The sequence below is a fragment of the Panthera onca genome, chromosome B1, assembly GCF_046562875.1.
Source record: "Panthera onca isolate mPanOnc1 chromosome B1, mPanOnc1 haplotype 2, whole genome shotgun sequence".
Classification (NCBI taxonomy): domain Eukaryota; kingdom Metazoa; phylum Chordata; class Mammalia; order Carnivora; family Felidae; genus Panthera; species Panthera onca.
In genome coordinates, this window is record NC_138342.1 from 124,235,355 (window position 1) to 124,260,662 (window position 25,308).

The 25,308-nt window shown below is 36.1% G+C and overlaps 1 protein-coding gene across 2 annotated transcripts in view; it reads right to left on the reverse strand.

Moving 5' to 3' along the window:
* The window catches only part of SLC10A7 (solute carrier family 10 member 7), a 250,997-nt gene that overhangs the window by 165,893 nt on the left and 59,796 nt on the right, over positions 1-25,308 (reverse strand). Inside the window, exon 5 of one of the 2 annotated variants that reach the window (XM_060654028.3) lies at positions 9,529-9,567. The exons of the other annotated variant lie outside the window; for it this stretch is intronic. Within the exon in view, the coding sequence (XP_060510011.1) occupies positions 9,529-9,567 (39 nt within the window). The remainder of the gene's footprint in view (positions 1-9,528; positions 9,568-25,308) is intronic. 2 annotated transcript variants of the gene reach the window in all.

The window sequence follows — 25,308 nt, forward strand, 5'->3', positions numbered from 1 at the left end:
AGCTTTTTTTTTAAATAATAGTAGAAGAATATAGACAACCCATATGACTGTCAATGGAGAAACAACTAAATAAATATCATACCCTGTCCAAAAGAATATTATTATTATTCATTATATAAAGCAAAATCAAGTAAACAAGGTAGAAATAAGAATATGAGGAAATGTGTATAGATGTTGTTAAAGGGGAAAGGTAGAAAATAAAATCGTCTATATAATGCAATTCCAATTTTATTAACTATATGTACAAAATACATAGGACATACACCAAAATGCTCAGAGTAGTTATATCTAGGTGATTCTATCTCTATTTTTCAAAAGTTCTATAATAAACATATAATAACCACTGTAGTAGCTTTTATGAAGTTAATTCTTAACACAATGATGTAACACGATGTTATATGTAATAGAATAAGGTATACATACAGTAAGATACTTTTGTAAGTCAGTTTTTGATGTAGTTACAAATTGAATCTGGTCTCTGACAAAACTGCTTTTAAAAACAATCAAGTTGGCAGACACACAAACTTAAAATCCAGTTTTCCTTACAGCTGTAATCAAAATGGAATGGTTTTGTTTGTTTGTTTTGTGATAACTGGAGATGATCGTCTACTACCTTACCCGACGTTCTGTAGTTATAAGAAGTGGTCACCAAACTTTGTGGGTCCAAATCATCAGTTGGCAACTAAGAATCGGTTTGGGGAACTATACTGTGAGAAATGCCATTTAAATCCAGCAAGTTTTACTCTCCTTTCGGAGTTCTAGAACCTCACCCAGAGCCTAGCACATAGTAGGAAGTCCACAAATGTTTCATTAAATAAAACTGATATAAGGTCAAACAGTGACATGAAGTGAATTAGAGCTAAAAGAGCTGATGTCTCATTTTTTTTTATTTCAAACTACAATCTGCCATTTCCAATAACACAGACAATTATTTTTGAGAAGTACTAAATGTTTACTCAAAAACCTGAATCCTCAATGGAATTTAGGTGTCTAGCATTGCTTTCATCATAAAGATCAGTAATCAAACGAAACATTATTTTTGGTTGGTAGAATCCAAAAGTTGATATAGTTCATGCAACCTCAGATGCCCTCCTGCTTCTTTCCATATGTCCCAATTTATTTTGGAATGGCAGTGGGGTCTTGAATCAATGAGGTATATTAATAATAGAAAATTATTAATTTTCCCTCTCCCCTGCCTGCCATGGGATTTGACATTCTCACCTTGAGAATCTATAATACAGACAAAGATAGAAGAAACCTCGTTCGGCTCACCACATTATTATCCCCAGATCCCCCAAATATTAGCTTAATAAATAGAGTAATCAAGTAAGCTTCTGGTGTGGAGGAATGAGATCTCCCACATTATCATTACTAATTATGGGTATCTCCTACTAATGGTCATAAACTCAGCAGTTCTGTAGTTGGCTGGATTCACATTAAGGAAATGTAGTCATTTTAACCAACCTAACCACTAGGATCATGTTTCTTAGGAGACCATATCCTGCCCTCCCCCCATTTACATTTATTTATTTTTATCTAACTGGGTATAACAGCAAGTATTTTCCAGAATGGTATTTTAAAAATTAATAAAAATAGAAATGAAACTACATGGCATTTGTTAAAGGGTAATAAAATAACTTCAGTCAATTGGCTGGTTCTACACCAGTAGATTTCTTTAAATAGTAATGAAATCATTGCTTTAAAAAAAAAATCCATCATTATTAAAATAAAAAAAAAAGTTGCCTCAGCCTCCACCAAAATTAGATTTGTAAGTTGCTGGTCATTCCTATAATTAAATCTATGTCACAAATTTGCAAGAAAAATGGTCACTGTGACTAATGCATTTACTTGCCACACAAGTCCTGTCAGATGACACAGACAGAGCTTAAACAGAGTAAGGTTTCTATACATTTTTATTAAGTAACAAAGACCATTTTTAATCACAGCACTTCAAACACTAGTCTGCTTTAGAAACAAACCCAAATGTAGCTACAGCAGGGTTCTCCTTGCCAGCATCATAACTTATTTACCTCTGCAAACATGTTTGGCTCACATGCATACCGCTCTTCTGGACAAATGTTACATGGGAAAGAACTCTGACAAAGAAACAATAACATGTTTGGGTTGCTAGACTCCCTGGTTAGTACCTTTCTTCTTTTGACCTCCCCAGATGGTTCTAATTCACCTCTGATGAAATGACTAAGAGATGACTTTAGAGAGAACAGTGCTGAGCAAAGTGGAAGTCAAAGCAAGATGACATAAAGGACACATGAGCAAAGAAGTAGTGACGAGACCTTCTCTCTTTTCAAAAACTCTTTTCAATCTTTTAGATTGCAGGAAGAGGCTGTTTTGGGTTTGGGACCAGTACTAATTTTACTTTATTATCAAAAAGAGGACAGGCTATGAGCTCAGAGACTTATGAAGGCAGCAGTTTAGCTACCAATTAACAATAGTTTTTTTTTTTTCCATTTGATTTAATTTCAGTGACCTTCTATTCATGACAAAATTGTTTTATGTGTTGATGTCAAGTTTCACTTTTTAAAAAATATTTATTTTTGAGAGATAGAGACAGAGCGAGAGTGGGGGAGGGACAGAGAGAGAGAGGGAGACACAGAATCCAAAGCAGGCTCCAGGCTCTGAGCTGTCAGCACAAAGCCCGAGCCCTCGAACCACAAGCCCATAAGATCATGATCCAAGCCAAAGTGGAATGCTTAACCAACTGAGCCATCCAGGTGCCCCAAGTTTTACTTTTTAAAAAAGTTAAATTTTAAAAGTGAGTTTTAGACACCCCAGTCTGGCTCAGTCAGCGGGGTGTGCAACTCTCAATCTTGGAGTTGTGGGTTCAAGCCCCACTTTAGATGTAGAAAGAACTCAAAAAAAAAAAAAAAAACTTTAAGTGGGTTTTAACTTAATACAAATAACATATTGACACGGCAAAGGTCATAAAAAGTGCCTGAAATTTGGAAGACATTGCTTTGAAGGCAGTTCTTGTCTTCCCTCTTTTTAAAATCTTTTATTGTTATTTTCTTCACATATTTGCTTCAGTGTCTAGGAGAGTGCCTTGAATAATGGACTCTGAGTATATGTGTGTTAATTTTATATCCTACCTTCCTATTTTGTCCCATACTAATAAATAACCCAACTGCATCTTTTTAAAGAATAAGTAGTCTGTTCTTAGCAATTCAGCTTTTATAACATTCATTTGCCCAAAAAGGTGATTCAATGAAATATATAGCATAACGATGGGCTCCATTTTATCAAGGGAGAAACCTGCTTTCCATTGTCTGAACAGAGTTCATAAGGTATTTTAAAACCCAAAATAGGTTATTTTAAATTCTAGTTTTATCAAGTCCTTAGCAGTAAGGAACGAACTTGAAATAACATTCTATAAGGTGGTACTGAAAAGTGTTTAATTGTCTGCTCTGGAATGTAAGCTCAATGAAAATAAAAGCCTGTTTTATAAAAAAGTCATGAACTTTTGGGGGAAAACCAAAATCACAACTGAGTAATTTGGGTTGGTCAGGATTTTAAGCAAACAAAGAAAAAAAAAAATCAGCGTAGTTTCCAGTGTTACACAAAATGAGTATTCCACAAACATAAACAAAACTAGAAATTGACATTCTAGATTTAGGCGAAAGGAAAGCTAATGTAACAGTTGAGTCTTCTCTGGTTACAACCCTTAACCCTCTTCATTAATATTTGAGATTCTTGCTCTGATTTTTAAAAAGCAATCAATGAATAACAAAGTAAATGTGCTTCCTCTCTGACCATGCTAAGTGTGGCTTACTACATTTTTGTATAGGAAAGCAAGAATAAAACAGGTGGTAAACACATATCCTGAGTTATTAAAACATGTCATTTGTGTTTGGAATTTCCTTTCTTCAAGCAACTTTAAGAGTATCATTTAACTATTCAAATCTTACTACAAAGCTGGGTAGTAATGGCAGACCAGCCAAAGCTGAGAGGGAAGGCAGAACAACAATAGAGTAAGGGAAGAAAAATATATTCTGGCTAGTTATTCAGCTTAAGGCAAGGAGTTCCTTTTAACCCCTATTTGTTTTAGAATAGCTTCTGCTCATTCCCGTAATGAGCAGAATTACTTTAAAAGAATTATTTTAAAAGAATTACATAAAATCAACCCATTTCTTTATACTTTAAATGAAGAGATTTAGAGAGTAAATAATAACTCTTACAGATATTTTTTAGACTTGGTGTTATACATTCACAAAGATGATTTAATTTTGCTTATAACTCTTTGCTAATGTTTCAGAATCCTTACATTTATGAATTGCTATGATGTCATATAACACAGTTATTAGAAACTCAATTTGGCATGATCAGCTTTGTCACTCACCAAGGTTTCCTCAGGAATTACCAAACTCCCTCAAGAGTTACCAAAAATAATAAAATAGGCTGAGGAGTCTGAAAGGCAAAAGCTCTACCTTTTCCTGTCAAACTTTAACCTATAATTCTTGAAGACATGGAACCATTCAATTTAGCCCCCAAACCAAAAATGCCAAAACTCTAACAAATCATGTGATCAGATTTTTTTCAACACAGTTAAATCTTTTTAAACTAAAGAGAGGATTTTTCAATTGCAATTGTTTTAAAAGTTGCCAATATCTATTTTTTAATCTTTCTTTTGATGAGGAAGCAGCACATGAGATGGTTGAACTTGAAATGCCTGATGTTATACAGAAAAAAATATATATATACATATATATATATTCTTTTTACAATAATTTAGTTATTCAGAGAGGTGGCTATCAAATTTTATTAAAATCTCATCAACTGAGAAAACTTAAAACAGTTATTATACCTCACAATTATTGTAAACAGAACAATTTAAATGAGAGGAGGAGATAATGACATTAACTTCTTAACTTAAAGCAATCCTCTGTGGCATGATTTTAAAATATGCTCTTGGTCTGAAATTTATGTAAATTGAATTCATCTATCATTGGTTATTACCAGCCTAGCTACATTAGAAAAAAACAAAACACAGTTTTCTGTAACAATTAGTTCTTAAAAACACTGTGTTTTAATTAGACCTGGGACATTATTAAACTAGCTATAAATATGTACAGTATTTTATGGGGTATACCCAGATGTCTAAAAATCAACAAAAATGCCCTCAGAGTTCTTTCTTCAAAAATTCATCTAAAAAAAAGGCTTTCATTCAAAGTTTTAATGGAATCTGAAGTAAATGCCCTTTTTAGATTCTATTTACGTAACTACAAAAGAAATGGTCACTTGTAACTAGAGAATAATCAGAGAACAATCATTAGTCAGAGATAACCAATTCTTCATTTTATGGATGTCCATGGCCATGCCAAAAAAAAAAAAATTCATGGATGAGCTTGGAAAAAACTTAGATCATACAAATATTTTATATAAATTATCCCATTTAATGCTCACCACAACTGTATAGTTTAGGTACTATCTACTCCATTTTATATATAAGGAAGGTTATGTGATTAGGCTAGTAATTCAGTCAAATGAAGATTTAAGCCATTCTGATTCCAGAAACCATAGTACTACCCCTCCTCCTAAATTTTAAGAGTAAGTGAATATTTTTCATTTATAAAGAGAATTCCAAAAACACTGTAACAAGTACTATCCTTTACGAATTACAAAATAAGAAACAAGTGTTGGTGAGGATGTGGAGAAACAGGAAGGTTTGTAAACTGTTGGTGGGAATGCAACCTAGTGCAGCCACTGTGGAGAACAGTATGGACTTTCCTCACAAGGTTAAAAATAGAACTACTGTACAATCCAGTAATCACGCTACTGGGTATTTACCTAAAGAATAAAAAAACATTAATTCAAAGAGATACACGCACCCCTATGTTTATAGCAGCATCATTTATAATAGCCAAATTATGGAAGCAGCCCAAGTATCCATTGACAGATGAGTGGATAAAGAAGAGGTGATAGATCGATCGATCAACCGATCTACAACGGAATATTATTCAGCCGTTAAAAAGCATGAAATCCCACCATCTGCAACAACATGGATGGAGCTAGAGATTATTATGCTAAGTGAAATAAGTCGGTCACAGAAAGACAAATACCGTATTATTTCATTCACATTTGGAATTGAAGAAACAAAACAAACGAGCAAAGGGAAAAAAAAAAGAGAGACAAACCAAGAAACAGATTCTTAATTATAAAGAACAAACTGATGGTTACCAGAGGTGTGGTGGGTGGGGAGATAGGTTAAATAGGTGATGGGGATTAAGGAGGGTACTTGTAATGAGCACCGGGTGATGTACAGAATTGTTGAATCACTATATCGTAAGCCTGAAAATAATACAACAGCATAGTGTAGGCCCGAAAATAATATATAAGTATGTTAACTATACAAGAATTAAAAAAAAAAAAACTCGATAAAATTTTTAAGTAAATTAAGTGAAAAATGAAAAAAAAAAAAGAATAGCAAACTAAAACATGAAGGTTACAATTCAGAATTTCCTTCCTCTAAAATAAGTCCTTTTCCTAAGCCCAAATCAAACACCAACTTCTCCCTGAAGCCTTCTCATATCATTCAACTGAGATTAATCTTTTCTGACCTCTTGGCAATTGCTGTACACTGCTCACATGAAGAAAGTGCTAGCTCCCTTTTAATACTTATTCTCTTCTTTCTTAGTAACAGAAATCCAATTTTTAGCTCTTAGCAACCTGCCACATGTCCCAACCTCTCCAGTGGCTAAGTAGGATTGCTTGAGTAAGTTCTGCAATAAGATATGACTGCAAGTATGATGTTGGAATTCTAGGAATGCAAATTAAACAAAGCAAACTTAGATTTTAGGAGAGCTCTGTGCTTTCCCAGGATAAAGACTTTACTAACCAGGTATCTTTTTTGGCTGGAGCTCCAGCAGCTGTCTTGGACCATGAGGTAAGCTTGAGGAAGGAAAGTGCAGGCTGTGGAGGATGGAGGAGAAAGATAGGTATATCCATCCACAATGAGACCATGAAGCCACCATGCAACACTTGGACAGCCTCCTTCCAGATTTTACATAGTAGAAATATAAACTTCTATCCTGTATGCCACAATTATTATTTTTTCTGTTAAATAATCTGAAACTAATTCTAATGGATTTAGTCCAGACTCATACATAGTTCATAATCCAATTTGTTCATAATCCATAGTTCGTAATCCATAATTGTAACTACGGGGGGGGGGGGGGGAGAAATAGAATTATTATTTCTTATAACACTGGAACAAAATATCTCCAGTCATAATTTGCATTCTCAAACCCTTTCTGGTAACTTTTAACTTTGAGAAAGAAAGGGGGTAACAGGGGCTCCTGGGTGGCTCAGTCGGTTAAGCAAATGACTCTTGGTTTTGGCTCACGTCATGATCTCATGATTCGTGAGCTGGAGCCCTGCATCGGGCTCTGCGCTGACAGCGCGGAGCCTGCTTGGGATTGTGTCTCCCTTTCTCTCTGCCCCTCCCCTGCTCGCTCTCTATCTCTGTCTCTCAAAAATAAAAAATAAACATTTTTCAAAAAGCGGGTAACAGAGGGGGAAGGAAATATGGAAAAAGACACTTCTGCCTCTCTGCCATCACTCATGCCAGTTCTCCTCCTTTCTTCTCTACTAGCTAAATCCTACCATACTTCAAGGACCAACTCAGCAAAATGGCTTCTGTCTGACTTTCCAATTCAGAGTGCCTATGGCCTGTGCCATTTCACAGTCCTACATCATCTAGTAACATCTTTGGTTTGACCTGTTAACTTTTACATTGTATTTTTCTGTGAGTCATATCCACAACACAGTGGGACCCACATCATGTATCTTGCACCCTCCATGGCTATCAGAAAACCATCTCTGTGTAGTAGGAGATCACTAAGTACTTTTGATTAGTTGAATTAAAATAAAAAAAGAGGAAAAAGAGCAGAAGACTAACGAGTGAGAATGCACAACTTCTTAGAAGTGCAAGAGTAGAATAAAGATCCTAAAGAGTCCCTAGAACAGGTATTACTTTCCTGGACCTTATCAAATAATCAGGCCTGGGAGAACACGTATTCCGATATGTTCACTGTTCACACAATCAGTGCAAAACTCAAAACTATACTTAGTGAGCTTGTCCTCCAACTAAGGGACGGTGTATTTAAGTATTTTAGTTACTTAGACAATTGCCTCAAACTTATTTTCTCAATTACTGTAGATGTTTAAAGAGTAAGAGATTCAGCTTAGAAGTCATGCTTTGGTAGTGGATGTATATGATTCCAAACTATATAAAAAATCTGGCTTCCAGCAAGATCATATTTTACAGATATTATTTTGTCAGTTGTGACAAATAATGAAAAATAATACTTAGATGAAAAAAACGATTTAACAAAATACTACTGAGTCTGGAACAAGTAGCTCAAGAGCTCATTTCCATTAAATAGACACTATTAACTCTCTTCTAAAACCCAATAATATGACATCAGAAATAACATTACTACTTCTTTAAAAATAAGGTCTACTCTAAGCATAAATTTTGCAGAAGCTACATCATTTAAAGCTCTAGAACATCGGGACCTTCAAAGCTGTGTAGCACTACATAGAATTAACATCATGTAACAACACGTTTAAAAGCTCCAGCTACATTCAGATGCATACAGTAGTGACATAAAGAGCATTTTAAACAGAAGTAACTGATATTTTGCCTAGACTCGTGAACTATTTTATACCCTTCTGATTTTATTCTCAATTATTTGCAAATCACTGTACTTCATATCTGTTCATGAACTATGGACCTAAAAACACAATATTCTAATTTATTTTCATGAATTTGGCAAAGTTTTACGGAGGGTATAAATAAAAGTAATTAACAGAAAACTCAGTTTCTTTCTCATTCTTTCATAAAACAAACCAAGTCTTTGTTATATCATTATTTAAAAAACGATTGAAAACGCTACAACAGAATCGTCCTTAGAATTCTATTAGCTCTACTTATGAACACTGAACTATTTTCTAACCTTTATACCATTTATAGTTCACATGTCAAAAAAATATTGCATTTTCCTCCAAATTACTCATTAATTATTTCCTCATTTCAAATTTTTTTCACACAGATTTCTCAGAAGTATCCATGACAGTAGCTTCTTTGACAGTGAAATGAACAAAATAAATGACATGTCAACAAGTAAATTAGCATTCCCTTTCTGACCAGCTGGGTCATGTTTCCTTTTCAAAATCCTTAGTCCCATGATACAAAATAATAATAATCTAAAAGACCTCATTAAATGATCAATATATTGACATAACTTCTATAAGGAGATACACAGTGTTTTAATTGATTCTTGAATCCATTAAATGGAATATTAAACCCAAGCCTCCAAATTATAATGTAAGAGAACATTTCCTTTACTTATTAACTAATTTCTTCAGGGTATGGTTAACGGCACATAAAAAGATTCAAAAACTTTTATATTTAATCCAATAGTAAAAAAAGTCTCAATTTTCACTAAATCTTTCATATAAACAACATCACAACAAAAGTTATTATAGACAAGTTAAACCATATTTACTTACCAAAAAACTTCCAAAGGCTGAATTAAATATTGCAGCTGCCTATAAAGAAAATAAATAGGGGGAAAAACTCACTGAAAGTAAATAGGAAAAAGAAAAGCAAAGATTATCATTCTCCCATCCCCCACTATTCAAAACCCTAAAACATTGACTCTATAAAGCAAAGTTAGTCACTGCTTACAAAAATTGCCAGTGGCCTGTACTTTACTAAGATAGATGAGCTGCAGCTTAGGAATTCATAAATAATGGGTCTCAAAAGCAAGCAGAAAAGACTTGCCAGGAGATGTTTTGAACCTATATGACACTACCAAAGAATCATCACCAATAGTAAACTGAAATCTTGTTATTGGTTTTGTTAGTTGACCTAAAACAGAGGTTGATATATTTGTTAAAAAAATTTTTTTTCATGTTACCGGGCAAAGAAAAACCAGAATTGTAAAGCAAACATTAACTACTCTGCATCAGGGAGCATATGTCTTACGAGCTACACCCACCAAGTGAGATCTGTTGTTCCCATACAACACACATTAGAATGTGAACAATGCTGCTAAGACGATGTACCATTAATGCTAAAGGAGAAACAAGCAAGAAAAACTTCCACTTGGTGTTCAAAATTCAAAGAAACATTTGACTTTGCGCTTACCTAAACATCCAGGGATTACATAGTAGATGTGATACAGTTCTTAACTTTAAATCAATCACTATATTCCATGAAGCTACACCTGAATCCTGAAAGCTTCTCACATTACCCAAAAAGGATAAAAACTTGTATAACATCCAATCTGATGGGGGAAAAAGGAGAGAGAAAGAAAAAATAATAAAAGGCAAAAGGAAGGGTAGAGAAAACCTATTGACATCTCCTGTAGATCAAGAGCAGAATTAAATTAATCATCATGGACATTAGCAGCCACGTCGTAGTAAGAAAAGGATGTCAGTTTAGCAAGTTTGAATAAAGTCCAAAGGCAGGCTAAGAGCTGTAGCTGAAAATGCCTTCTGCTCCAGAAGAAGATGCAATGAGAGTGCATAGGTAATGAGATCCCTGGCTCCAGAGAGCTTAGCTCTCCTATTCAAGTTCATAATTAATTCAAAGCTTTGATAATTTCATTAGATTTCTTCTTTGCTGGCCCTATCAATAAAAGATGGCACTGGACCAGAGCTCCTCTGTGGCATAAACATAGGCACAGGCACAGACCAAGGAAACCTTTGCTTCCTGACAGGGACAATGGCATATGGTGTTCCGTGTTGTACAGGGAGTAGTGGAAAAAAAAAACTTTGGCTAAATAAAACATTACAGATGACAATTGTAAACTATGGCAACATATTTAACCCATCTTCCTGGAATTCCATTATGGATGATTCAGGAGAAACTTGTATGTGTGGAGAAAAATAAGTAAAACTATATAAATAAATGAGTCGTAGTGAGATCAACTGGAAACACTGCCTTCCTTCCTACAAAAGAAATGCACCTTCCCCACAACCACCGTTTATTTCTAGACCCTATTTTGTGCTTAAAATGGATTGATCTCTTTAGTAAAGGAATGAGGTATTCTGCTTTGAGCTTCTCTCTTCCAAATGTGTTTCTTTCGTGTTCACCAACCTTATTCAAGGTAACTAACGGTTTTGGCTAGTATTTAAAAACAAGCAAACAAAAAAATCAAAAACAAACAAACAAAAACACATGGATTGTTAGAAGTAAAAAGACTCAGAAGTCAAAGTAAAATAAGTCAACTACCAGTCATCAGATCAAATTACCATTTTCCCACTCCAACCAATTCTCTTTTTTTAACCCAAACACAAGCAATATATTGTATGTGGATTGGCATTTTATAAAATAATGGCGATGACAGTGACGTGCTGTCTTAGGCACCCGAAGATGCTGCACGCCAATTTCTTAGTTGTTCTTCTGCTGGTGCTGGTGCTGATGCATTTGAACCCACCTATCCTGTCACTTGGTGCTCCCATGCAATGAGCTCTGGCATTCATTTGTGAAACAGCTAATTTGTGATCCAAGGAATACTCTGCATTCTGGGTATCTCAAGAACCATGTGAAATTGGACACTGAACCAAGGATCTTGAGCTCAATAGTGACAAATAATCAACCTAATAGTTGACTTAATTCTACTCTTGCAGCATATAAAGGAATTATGTTTTCCAGAGTCCGAAAGAGTGATGATAAATATTTAGAGAGTGTTTCACTCATACATAAAAGGCATATATGTCTTTAGACTTAAGGAGGAATTTCCAGCTCTTCAGCACGATGTACAAGGCCTTCCATGAATAGGTCTCTGTCCATCTTATTTCTTGCCTCCAATTTTATATCCCGACAATACTAAACCACTTGTGATTCCTCAAACTCATTGTGCTGTTTCTTACCACCTTGCTCCCTGGCCTAGAATGCCCTTCCCTCTTCCTCCACCTAGGTAACTCCCACTTATATTAGCAACTCCTTCCAAGCAGCTTTCAATCACCTCCTCCAACACACATATATCCTCACTTCTAAGTGGACTGAGTGTCTCCACACCTGCTGCCACAACATCCTGAGCATACCTCTGCCATGGCAATTGTTACACCATTGAAATAACCTATCTATTTACATGCCTCCTGGCCTTCCTAGAAACTAGAGTCTTCTGAGGAAGGGATCTGATGAAGCTCATCTTAAGCACCTACATGTTTATCTGCTGAATTGCTGAAATAAGTAAGATTTCCAGAAATGTCTAAAGTCTACCTCTTCTGCTAAGTTTTCCTATATGTTTGGCAGAATGCAAGGATTGGCAGAAGACTGGATCTGACACCTGGCTCCAAGCCAAGCAAAAGCAATGACAGATCAAGACTTCAGTCTCAACCCAATACAAGCATCTCTTTCACAATATCTTGTTTTATTTCCTTTAGCCTCCCTATTATGATCCAGTTATATACAGTTACATAAATATGCTTAAATAAACAATGTTTTAAAATTTACTACTGCTATGTAACAATAGAGTTAGTGAAATAAAATCTAGAATTACCAAGGAATACTCTGTAGCCATCACACTTCAACAAAGCAGGAAAGAATATCCAATGAGGAAAAGACAGTCTCTTCAGCAAATGGTGTTGGGAAACTGGACATTGACATGCACTTTCTTACACCATATGCAAAAAATAAAGTCAAAATGGATGAAAGACCTAAATGTAAGACAGGAAATCATCAGAATCCTAGAGGAAACAACAGGCCACAACCTCGTTGACCTCAGCTGCAGAAACTTCTTACTAGACATGTCTAAAGGCAAGGGAGACAAAAGCAAAAATGAACTACTGGGACCTCATCAAAATAAAAAGCTTCTGCACAGTGAAGGAAACAATCAGCAAAACTAAAAGGCAACAGACGGAATGGGAGAAGATATTTGCAAATGACATCAGACAAAGGGTTAGTATCCAAAACCTGTAAAGAACATATTAAACTCAACACCCAAAAACCAAATAATCCAGTGAAGAAATGAACAGACATGGATAGACATTTTTCCAAAGAAGACATCCAGATGGCTAATAGACACATGAAAAGATGCTCAACATCATACATCACCAGGGAAATACGAATCAAAACCACAATGAGATATTACCTCACACCTGTCAGAATGGCAAAATTAACAACTCAGGAAACAACAGATGTTGGCGAGGATGCGGAGAAAGGGGAACTCTTTTGCACTATTGGTGGGAATGCAAAGTGGCGCAGCCACTCTGGAGAATACTATGGAGATTCCTCAAAAAATTAAAAATAGTACTACCCTATGACCCAGCAATTGAACTACAAGGTATTTACTCAAAGGATACAAAAATGCTGATTCAAAGGGGCACATGCGCCCTAATGTTTATAGCAGCACTATCAACAATAGCCAAAGTATGGAAAGAGCCCAAATGTCCATCGACTGATGAATGGATAAAGAAGATGTGGTATATATATACAAGGGAATATTACTCGGCAATCAAAAAGAATGAAAGCTTGCCATTTGCAACATGGATGGAGCTAGAGTGTATTATGCTAAGTGAAATAAGTCAGTCAGAGAAAGACAAATACCATATGATTTCACTCATATGTGGAATAAGAAACAAAACAGATGAACCTAGGGGAAGGGAAGGAAAAATAAGATAAAAACAGAGAGGGAAGAAAACCAGACGAGAACTTTAAATACAGAGAACAAACTGAGGGTTGCTGGAGGGGTGCTGGCTGGGGAGATGAGCTACATGGGTGATGGGCATTGAGGAGGGCACTTGCTGGGATGAGCACTGGGTGTTATATGTAAGTGATGAATCACTAAATTCTACTCCTGAAACCATTATTACACTATATGTTAACTTCTTTAAATTCAAAAAAAAAAAAAAAAAAAAAAAAAGATGATCTGCATATACCAATATGAAAGCTGGCTAAGATATTTAAAGTGAAAAAGCAAGCTTCAAAATTATGTATAATTCTTTTAACTTTTTTTCCCCCCATACCATCAAGCAATTCTCTGATACCAGTTAGGTGCCCTACAATTCAACTCAAATCTGCTACTTTCTACCTTAAGCTAGTGTCAGATCCCACAGGTTAAGGATTCAGTCCCACAAGACCGTTCCCATTTCAGATGTTAATCACAAAGGCCAGGTTGTCACCTGTGCTTCTGATGCACTGGCTATAAATTGGAGGTTCCCACACCGTATCCTCGAGTTTGATTACTTTGCTAGAGCAGCTCACAGAACTCAGGAAACGGTTTTATTCACTCCATTGCCACTTTATTATGAAAAGGCTATACAGGAACAGACAGATGAAAGAGGTGCATAGAGCAAGGTATGGGGAAAGGGCACGGGGCTTCCCAGCTCTCTCCAGGTGTGGCACACTCTCAGCACCTCCACATGTTCACCAACACGGAAGCTCTCCGAACCGGTCCTTAGGGGTTTTACGGAGGCTCCATTTAAGAGGTATGATTGATTAAATCATTGGCAGTTGCTGATTGAACTCTATCTCCGTCCCCTTTCTCCTCCCTAGAGGTGTGGAAGCAGAACCAAAAATTCCAATCCTTTAATCAGCTGTTTGGTTCCCCTGGCAACAAGCCTTATCCTTAGGTGAGCTGGGGGCTTTCCAAAAGTTACCTCATTAACGTAACAAAAGACTCTTAGGATATGATTCCTCTCTCCTACCTTCTAGAAGCCATACCTGAAAGGATTCACTGATTTTTAAATGTAGCATTTCATTTGTTATTATTGCTTTTGCTAGAAACGACTTAAATACCCATTTCCTGTCTATAATGCTCTATTACAACAAGAATTTTACCTAACTGGTACAAGATCATGTCCTCAGTGCCTAGAACAGCACCTGGCTTATAGCAGACCCTCAATAAATATTACTGAATCAAATGATGAATGAATGAATGAATACTTATGCAAACTGAATGCCCTGCACAGTAATGTTTTCATTTTTAACTCATGAGTCCTATCTGTAAAGTGTATACCTTGGCGCAATTACTTTGATGGATAATTAAAACAAGACTAGCTGGAAAAAAGTTCATATAAGTGTTTTTTTAATACTGAGTAGACTTTCTTTATATCACATATTTTTAGATACTATATTGCTTTTAGTATCTACCCAATTTTACCTAATATCTGTTATTTTATATGTTGTATAACATGTCTTTTTTAAAAAAATTTTTTAATGTTTATTTATTTTTGACAGAGCATGGGCAGGGGAGGGGCAGAGAGAGGGGGAGACACAGAATCCGAAGCAGGCTCCAGGCTCCGAGCTGTCAGCACAGAGCCCGACGCGGGGCTCAAACTCACAGACCGCGAGATCATGACCTGAGCCGAAGTCGGACGCTCAACCGACTGAGCCACCCAGGTGCCCCAATATAACATGTCTTTATTAAATTATTTTGGTAAATTGAGTAAGTTCAAGAACAAATTCATTTCCTTATAACCTACTTGAAATAAAAAGGTAATTAAAAAAAAAAAACTGAAAATAATGGGGACAGAGAGTCCTCTAACTCATAAAAGCAAACTCTGCCACAGCCGAATGCCTTTAAATGTTATGAAGTTCTACCTTACAGTAAGCCTGAAACCTTTACCATCTGTTATGGCGGTGCCCTGACAGTGTCCCATGCTCTGGAGTTACACAAATATGTAGTCTTTTTTTTTTTTTTTAAATGATTGCACTTCAGATATATGAACACTGCTGAGTCCTACCCAAGTCTCCCCCAAGTCTCCTCTTATGACGCTATGTCTAAAATTTTCATAATGCTGGTCCAACAGCCCTCTTTTTCCTTCCATCATCAATCCACTAAATAATGAAATCCATTGTTCGCATTGGGTGTTAATGATCTATTGCAAGTTAATTTCTGAAACTTCCGGTTTCCACTGTTGCATACCCTGCTTCCCCAGTCAACATAATCAGAAATGTTTAGCAAAATGTTAAAATGGGACACTTATGGTTGTCTCAGAATTTCCAATAATGCACCAAACTAAAGAGAATACGTGGCAAGCACCGCACTATTCCTACAGTAAAGATACCAGACATAGACATATAGTACCCACGAAAAGACATGAAAACCAGGCCAGGGACCATTTCACATGCAGGCTGTATAAAAAAAAAGACTAGAAATTCTAGAAGGGATTGATAAAAAGGAAATCTGCAGGAGTAAGAGGGTATTTGGACTTTTCCTTTAGAGGAGAAAGCCGACCTGCGGCCCCATGCAGGATGTTTACAGGGGAGAAAGCAGTCACCAGCAGAGGGCACTGTGTGAGAGTTCTCGGAACCTCATGGTTAATTCCCTAGAACTGGGGAGGAGAATAAGGCTGTGTAATGAGCAGGAAACAGGCACTTGCTTCCAGAATAGAAACAGCAAAGTTGGGGAGGCTGCCTAGAACAGACCACAATGGTGGGACAGAGAGAGAGTAAGCAACTGGGCAAAGTGTACTTCAACTCTGTGATGGGATCAGGTTCTGTCAATTCCATATGGGCCAAATACATGCCTCAGAGGACTGCCATCAAATGTTAACTCTTTTTGAGAAAAGCAGAACAGCAGGCTTCAAGGGCGAGGAGTCCCTGGCAATAAGGGGCTGAGGGGATATGTTGTGAAGCAGGAGCTGGAGGTACAGTCTGAAGAACTCCCTCCCTTAACCTGTCCAGCAAAAAGACATAGCTTGTGGGTATCCACCATGACACAGGGCACTAAGGGCCGGACAACATCAACACCAGTAAAGTAAGACTGTCCCCCACACTGTAATGCATTTGTTCTATTCACCCTGACCCTAAAGAAGCCGGAAGTAGGGAGGGTGAGAAGGTAAAAAAAAAAAAAAAAAAAAAGGTAACAGACCATGCTCTCTTCTCTACTGGTCCTGCCTCTACTATTTTTATATTTTTATCATATATGTATACATTCATTAAGGAAAAAAGTACAATGTTTTGTGTTTTTAAAACACAGGTTAGGCCTAAATTGGGAAAGAAGGGAGTATGGAGTTTTAAGCTAGACTGCCCTAAATTAAATACTAACATGTAAATGCTAATTACTACACATATGACTATTTTTGCAACTAAAAGTGACCAGAAAACCGTGAGATCTGCCAGGGATGCTGCCAAAGGAGAGAGGAGGGGTGGGGAATAGGAGTATGTAAGATGGCATTTCGCACACACAATCCTTAAGTTCCCACCACTCAATACGGAGATTAAAATAACAACACAACATCTTCAATGTAAAGCTGAGCTAAAAGAAAACAAGAAAAGTCAGGTACTAGACACATGGAGGCTGGGCAAAAGCAGAGTGGTAAAGCAGGAGAGGCGATGCTGCACCCTCCCGGACAACAGGCCTGTGTCCTGGGCCCTGGGCCCTGGGCCCTGGAAGCAACAAGTAGCACAGCTTCTACCTGCAGAAGGTGACAAGTGGAGTGGAGGCACCTGTAGCAAGCAGACAGACAGAACCTTGGAAGGACTGCCCCACTACCACAAGGGCACCTTGACAACTCTACTTACAAAATCAAGAAAATAACACAAGGCCTGCTGCGTCCACGGTGTGCACAGAACTGCACTGCCCCTACCATCTGATTCAAGAATCCCAAACTAAAGACTAATTCAAGAAAGCAAAAGACGGGGGGCACTTGAGCGGTTCAGTCGGTTGAGCGTCCAACTTCAGCTCAGGTCACGATCTCATAGTTCGTGGGTTTGAGCCCCACTTCGGGCTCTCTGCTGTCGGCACGGAACCTACTTCGGATCCTCTGTCCCCCTCTCTCTCTGCCCTGCCTCCACTCATTCTCTCCATCTCTCTCTCTCTTACTCAAAAATGAATAAACATTTATTAAAAAAAGAAAGAAAAGAAAAGAAAAGAAAAGAAAAGAAAAGAAAAGAAAAGACAAGACAAGACAAAATCAATGAAAGATCAGTAGAACCCCTAAGGCCTTAGCAAACGCAAACTTCTCTTTGGAGTCACTTCAACAATCCAGAACACAGTGGATTCCCACTTGAAACAACCCCTACTGAACAGAAGTTTAAAATACAAAATTACAAATGTGAGAAAGCTGAACATGACAACAGCACCATTACAAAGCAGTTAGGAAAGGAGGAGAAACAGTATTTCATAATATACTAAGAAAAGAAAATACTACATGAATTAAACGCCTAGAGCTGGAAAGCAATACTTGAAAACATCTAGCAAAAAATGAAACTATCTTTATGCCTTCAAAAAAGGAAACAATTGTGGTTTGTTTTTTTTTTTAATAAGACACAAAAAGGACACATGAGAAAGGAAAAGCTAGGGTTGCCATGCAACAAAGTTCTGGACAATGAGATATAAATTGATACATGCATGCTTCATGGTGGGGGTTAGGGAGGTTAGTTTCTGGCGCTGTCCTTCTTCCTTCTTCCTGCCTAGAGCAGTGAAAGCTGGCATCCAGAAGAGAAAGACCAATAGCAGTGCAGAGACGGCCACTCTAATGTCATCGAGCCACAGAACAAATGCCAGCAACCCCCACCTCCAGGCATCTTAATATATGAGAAAATAAGTCTCTGCTTGTTTAAGCTACTTGTAGTCTGATTTTCCATTACCTGAAGTCTAACTGATACAATAATGTTCCTAAATAAGGCAGAAAATAATAAAGGACTAATTGGGCAGGTTAGATAAATCAAAAATGCTTCCTCTAAGATATAAGTTTGAGTAGGCATATTCAGTTTTATTTAGCATAATGTCTTATTCCCATCGCATATAGCACAGCACATTATTGGGGGAAAAAAGAAAAAGAAAGCAAGAAAAGGAAAAGAAAATTGACTACCAGTGATGAATCAAAGCTGTATTGTCCTGCCCTGGAAAAGTTCCTCAATTATGTGAATTTATATCACTCCAAGCTCTGATTCACAAGAATATAGTATTTTTAATGTATAGTATTTTTAATATTTTAATTTTTACTTAAATTTAAATTTTTATTTAATATTTATTTCCTTTCCAAGCACAGGTTCAGTTGAAAAAACATAAAGACATCAAATATTGAGTTCCAATCCTTGGTCTTTTATTAAACACAGAAACACAAAATATTTTCTTTTTACTTGTATTTTGTAAAGTGCTATAGAAGTGCGAAGAAGAAGAAGAAGAAGAAGAAGAAGAAGAAGAAGAAGAAGGAAGGAAGGAAAAATGAAAGAAAGAAAGAAAGAAAGAAAGAAAGAAAGAAAGAAAAGAAAGAGAAAGAATTAGGAAAAGTTTATCCCACTCGCTTTAAAAGCCAATTGTATTTGGCTTTCTGAGAAGCACCTTAGTTGCTAGGGCTAACTATTTAATTACCACTATTTTCACTGTATATATCTTACAACAAGTAAAACTGAGTTATACATTTCTATATTACATTTAAGTATTATTGAACCATACCACGGAAAACTAAATATCTGGGACATCAGTTAAAATATGAATTTATACACCATGCTCAACATTAAAGGGACACTCTTCATTTTATTCCCTTATTTATGTTACTGCACTAAATGAAGACTATAGAACTACTACAAGGCATTCACCAATTTAAAGAAAGATTACTTTTAGAACATGTACCATTAAAATTCACCATCTTAACAACCATTTTAATTCTTTGTTTCAAAAACATTGCAGGAATGAACAGAAGTTCATATAAATGCAGGTTGCTAGTAAATGCATCCAGCTGCTTTTCTCAGAGTAAGCTACATTTCTTGCCTGCTTCTACAGGTTCACTTCTTGCTACCAATGGAAAAAAAATTATTTAATATCCTTAATCTTGAGGTGAATGGGGGGGTGGCTATTCTTGTTTGTAACTATTCATCTCAATTCAGGCAAGGAAAAAATATATTCAAGTTCCTGTTTCTGGGTGCTAAATTGAATCAGGTGTCCTCTCCTCTTAAGAAAATTAAGTTGCTTTTGTGCAAGAGTGTTTTAATGAGAACAGAGCCCGCCGACAGTGATAAATGGGAATGACACCAGAGAGAGCATGTAAGCAGGACAATATGTGCATGTTACAGTCTTACAGCCTATTTTTCACTGACTATTCTGAATGACTTCGCTGTTTCTTAAGGGGCCTATTAATCTCAAATTTAGTTATTACACAACGTTTATTTGAACATATATTCTGCCGATGATGACAGTTAATAAAGGAAATCTTTCACAAGCTGTATTTTTACATATTGTTCCAACTACAGCTCCCAGTCATTTGATGGTATTGATGGAATAACCTACATTGTGCTGAGGCTTTTTAAAAAAAGGCACATATATTCAGATTCCTTTCTAAGCACATGGGGACTCTTAAATAACCGTTAAAATGCATACAAAAAAATCCTTCTACAAAATGGTAAAAGTAAAAGGATACCTTAACTGCTCAACAAAAAATATTTAATATGAAAACTGACCCTTCTAGGAAAAACCAGACACCTTTTAACACTTTTAAAGCGTGGGTGCATAATACGCAATAGTTCTTGCATAGCAACCTAACATTTTCACAATATGCATGGAATAGAGGAGGGAAGACAAAATCAATTTTCTTGAGGTGCAAAAAGAATCAAGTAACATAGCTGCTTTGATTCTCTTCTTGGTATGCTTTTTTGATAAAATGCCACATACTTAAAATAGTGGTGATCCTGTATTTCTTATTTTCGGTAGGATACTTAAAGGCTAATGAATATTACTTTAACATTTTCCTAAAAATATATTTATTAGCTCAAATAACTTCACCAGTTCAGACTGTGATGATTGCTCCAGGAGAAATTTGTTACTTTAAGTATAGCTGCTTCATAATAACACCTAATTATATTAGTAGGAAATATTTATGCCAGTTCAAGATTTTTAAACCAGCCTCATAATTGAGATGAATATATACTTAATCAAACACTTGCAATTTCATCCTCCTGAAATCTCAGTCTTTGAAGGTATTCAATTTCAATAAAGTCAGAATTTTCAACTGGTAAGGGCCCTTAGATACTATGAAAATCCCTTTAGAAATGAAGAAATAGAACTCTAGAGAAATAAAAGGATCCTTCCCAAGGTCATATTGGCTAGTGGCAAGGCCAGACTAGAACTCATACCCAGACATTCCCTGTACCCTATTACACTCAACGCTGTCTATTTCACATATTGTTTAACAGATATTTATAAATATGTAATATAAAAGGGCATATACCCAAACACTAACAGTGGTTATGCTGGGGTAATAGGATTATGGATTTTTTCCTGCTTTGTGATTTTCCTTGATTTTCAAGATTTTTTCACTGATTATGTATTTATTAGAAAAAAGCATACAATAAATGTAATATTATTCACAACAAACATTTTCGAGGTTCTCTCTTTAATCTTTAGGCAAACCTTAATGCTATGTACATATTAGGTGCTCAATGTCTGACTAAAAATTGAATGAAATTGAGGAGAATACCAAGAAAAAACCACCTAGACTTACTTGCTATAATAACACAGAATGCTTAGGAGCAAACTGTGCATATAATTCAGATTACCAACTATTAAATTGAAAATATATATTATTTATTTAATAATAGCTTATTAAGCACTTGTAAATTTCTAAGAAAAAGCTGAATAAAACTGACTTAAAATATTCTGTACTACTTGACATTATATCTTTTTTAAAATTCCAATTCTCAATATCCCTGAAGTTTAATTGTTCTTATCTTTTGGGTTTCCTATGTCCCGCTAAAAAGGAATAAAATAAATGCTCCTTTAATTATTCATTCATTCAACACAAATTTATTAATTTATTACTCTAAGCACTAATAATTCAAAAATAAATGCCACAGTATCTGCTCACAGTATTGGGCTAGACATCATAATGGCTATAATACAATAAGATCAATGGGATCACAGATATGGCAGCACAGAAATTAACTACTAAAATTTCCTTTAAAGTGGACTTTTTCAATACCTCCTAGTGATGGACAAGAAGCACTTTTCTGATCAATTAATGGAAGCCCTATTTAATGCCAACCCACGAACTAAGCTCTCAGCACACCAACAGAGAAATTGGCCAAGAATTCCCTTAACACTTTGTTTAGAAGGGCATCCACAAAACGTAAGTGACAAGCTACGTTGAATCGTCTGATGTTTCTTACAAATTTTAGACTCTACCTACCTCTGTTATTTCTGCTCTTTTCCATCCATTAGGTCTGGGAATCACAGAGCTTCTTAAGAGGGCAATGGATCAATCCCTCAGCAATAACTCTCTCATCAGCTTTTCATTAGCAATAAAACAGCTTTCCTACCATCTTCTGGGAAATAACTTACCATAGATTCACAGAACTGAAATGGACTTTTGCAGATCATCTAGTCAAGGCATTTTCCAAAAGTAGTCCTCAAAAAGGACTATACTGAAATCACGAACAATAGGAACCTCCCTATCCTATTCTTCATGTCTTTAGGATCAGAGATTGCATAATCTTTTTTAAAATTCCAGATTTACAATCTATATTTTTCACTATTAATCTACATTTTTCACTATCAAGTACTCTCTTTTTCTGAATTAACTTTTCATTTGAGATCATCTTTTTATGTTAGGTCTCCTGAGAAGATTAAAAAAGAGCTGTGTTATTTCTGTTACAAGTAGTATGCTGGTAAATGTTTAGTAACTGGCTCTCAAGATGAGGGGAGGAACATTAGTTTGTAATATTGGCTGATTTTTATGTAAATATTCCCACCAAGGCCAATTTCAAGTTACAAACATGTTGTCACTGAACACCAAGATAGGAAGGGATGGCATAATCCCCTCGGTATAAGAAATGAGAAAAAAATGGGCAAATTAAACACAAAGTAAGTACAGGAAGGAAATTAAGTAAAGACATGAACAGATGAATGAAATCAAAACCATAAAGGCAACAGAATTCAATGGAATCAAAAGCTGGTTCTTTGGGGGAAACGATCAATAAAACTGATAAAGCCTTAGAACAGAGACTGGAAAACTTTCTGTAAAGGGCCACTGTTCAATTTCAACCCAACTGGTCTAACACCATCTGAATATTCTGCAATACAGTTCTGATGCTACCTCCCTGGAGTTAGCACAGACCCCACAAGCCCAAAGCTCAGTCCTCCACAAGACTGCCCTCACTTCAGCAGGCAGGTGCACTACAGGAGTCCCAGGCCACCAGCACTTCTGACCAAGTGGCTATAGATTCAGGGGTTCCTATGACCCTGGTTGGTTCAATAATTCAATAAAACAGCTCACTGAACTCACTGAAAGTGCTATAGTTAAGATTACACTTTGATTATAAGCAATACACAAAGAAGGGGGTCTGAGGACTTCTGTGCCCTGTCCCCATGGAGTCAGAGTGAGTCATTCTCCCGGCACATCAACATGTTCACCAACCAGGAAGCATCAGTGAGCTTCAGAGTCCATAGTTTTTAATTGGTGTTTCCTTATATGAGCACAATTGATTAAATCATTGGCAATTCAATCTCCAGCTCCCTCTCCTTCCCTGGAGGTGGAGTGACTGGAATTTCTAACCCTCTAGTTACCAGCTTGATCTTTTTGACCAGCCCACATCCTAAAGTTACCTAGGAGCCCATCTAGAGTCTCCTAATTAGCATAATTAGCATAAGAAAACCATTCCAATCACTCAGGAAATGCCAAGGGTTTTTTTGAAGCTCTGTGTCAAAAAGCTGGGACAAAGATACATATTGTTATTATGCCACAGCAACATAATAAATATTTTAGGTTTTATAGCCCATATGATCACAAATTCTTAATTCTGCTGTTATAGCACAAAAGCAGCCATAGATAATGTATAAGTGACTGAGAGTGGTTGCGTCCCAATAAAACTTTATGGATACTAAAATTTGATTTTCATTTAATTTTCATGTGTCATGAAATTTTATTTATTTATTTTTCTACCTGTTAAAAAATGTACAAACCATTCTTAATTCATTTACTACACAAAAACATGCAGCAAGATGGTTCAGCCTGCAAGTCATGGTTTGTCCTTTCTGCACTACGAGAAAAAAAGGAGGTAGAAATGACCAATATCAGGAAAGAAGCAACATACTGAGATCCTTCAGATATTTAAAGGATGAGAATATTGTGAACATATTACTTGATTTCAACACTTAATATAAAGCTGCACTAATCAACAGTGTGGTACTAGCTTAAGGACAGATATATAAATCAATGAAACAGAATAAAGTCCAGAAACAGATCTATATAGATATGGCAAATTGATTTTTGAAACGGGTGCACAGTAATTTAATGGGAGTGAATAATCTTTTCAGTAAGTGGTAAGTGACATCTCTAAGCAAAAGACAAAACAAAACAAAATTTTAATCCTTACCTCACACCATACATAAAACATAAGTTGGAATGGATCATAGAGCTACATGTAGAAGCTAAATCTATAAAACTTCTAGAAAAGAACATAGAGAAAATCTTTGTAACTTTGGTTTAGGACAGCATTTCTCAGGTAGGATACAAAAATGGTAACTTTAAAATTTTTACATGATAAATCGGGCTTCATCATAATTTAAGACTTCTTTCCTTCAAAGACATTGTTAAGAAAATGAATGGCAAGCCACAAATTGGGAGAATATATTTCCAAAAAATATATCTGATAAAGAACTTGTACATAGAAGACATTTTTAAAAAATTCTTGCAACTAAATAAGAAGACAATCCAATAAAAAAGTGGGCAAAAGATTTGAACAGACACTTCACTAAAGAAGAGCTATGGATGGCAAATCAACAAAAAGATGGCAAATCAACAAAAAAAAACTCTTTTAAAAAATCCCCACATCTTCATTTTATAAAATGCGAATAACAACAACCACTTCACAAAATTTTTGTGAGGATTAAATGAGATGGCAGATATAAGACCCCTGGATATCCTACAACCATATAAAGTAAGGCCCAGCAGGCCTTCTTTACACAGGTCTTCATTCTCCAAGTCCCTGAAGAATTTAGGCTGTACATGGAAACAAGGGACATCATGGCAGGAAAAAGTTCACTAACGAACTTACCATTTCTAAAAGGACTCCCAAGAAGACATTTTCCCTTCCCACATGCACACCCTAACCTCTTCACAATAGTTATCTATCTCTCTACTTCAACTTTGGTTGGTTTACTCTCACTGACTGCACAGTATTTTAAACACCTGACATATAGCACAAATAAAACACAAATACACTTGCTAAATATAATTGTGAGTCCTACAGAAGATGCGGGAAAGTCAATGATATCAGCACAAAGTTAATGACAAGAAAGAAATTAATGACAGGACAGGTGCTTAAAAGGAGAGTAAATTGGACTTTTTTTTTAAGTTTATGTATTTATTTTTGAGAGAGAAACAGAGAGAGTGAGC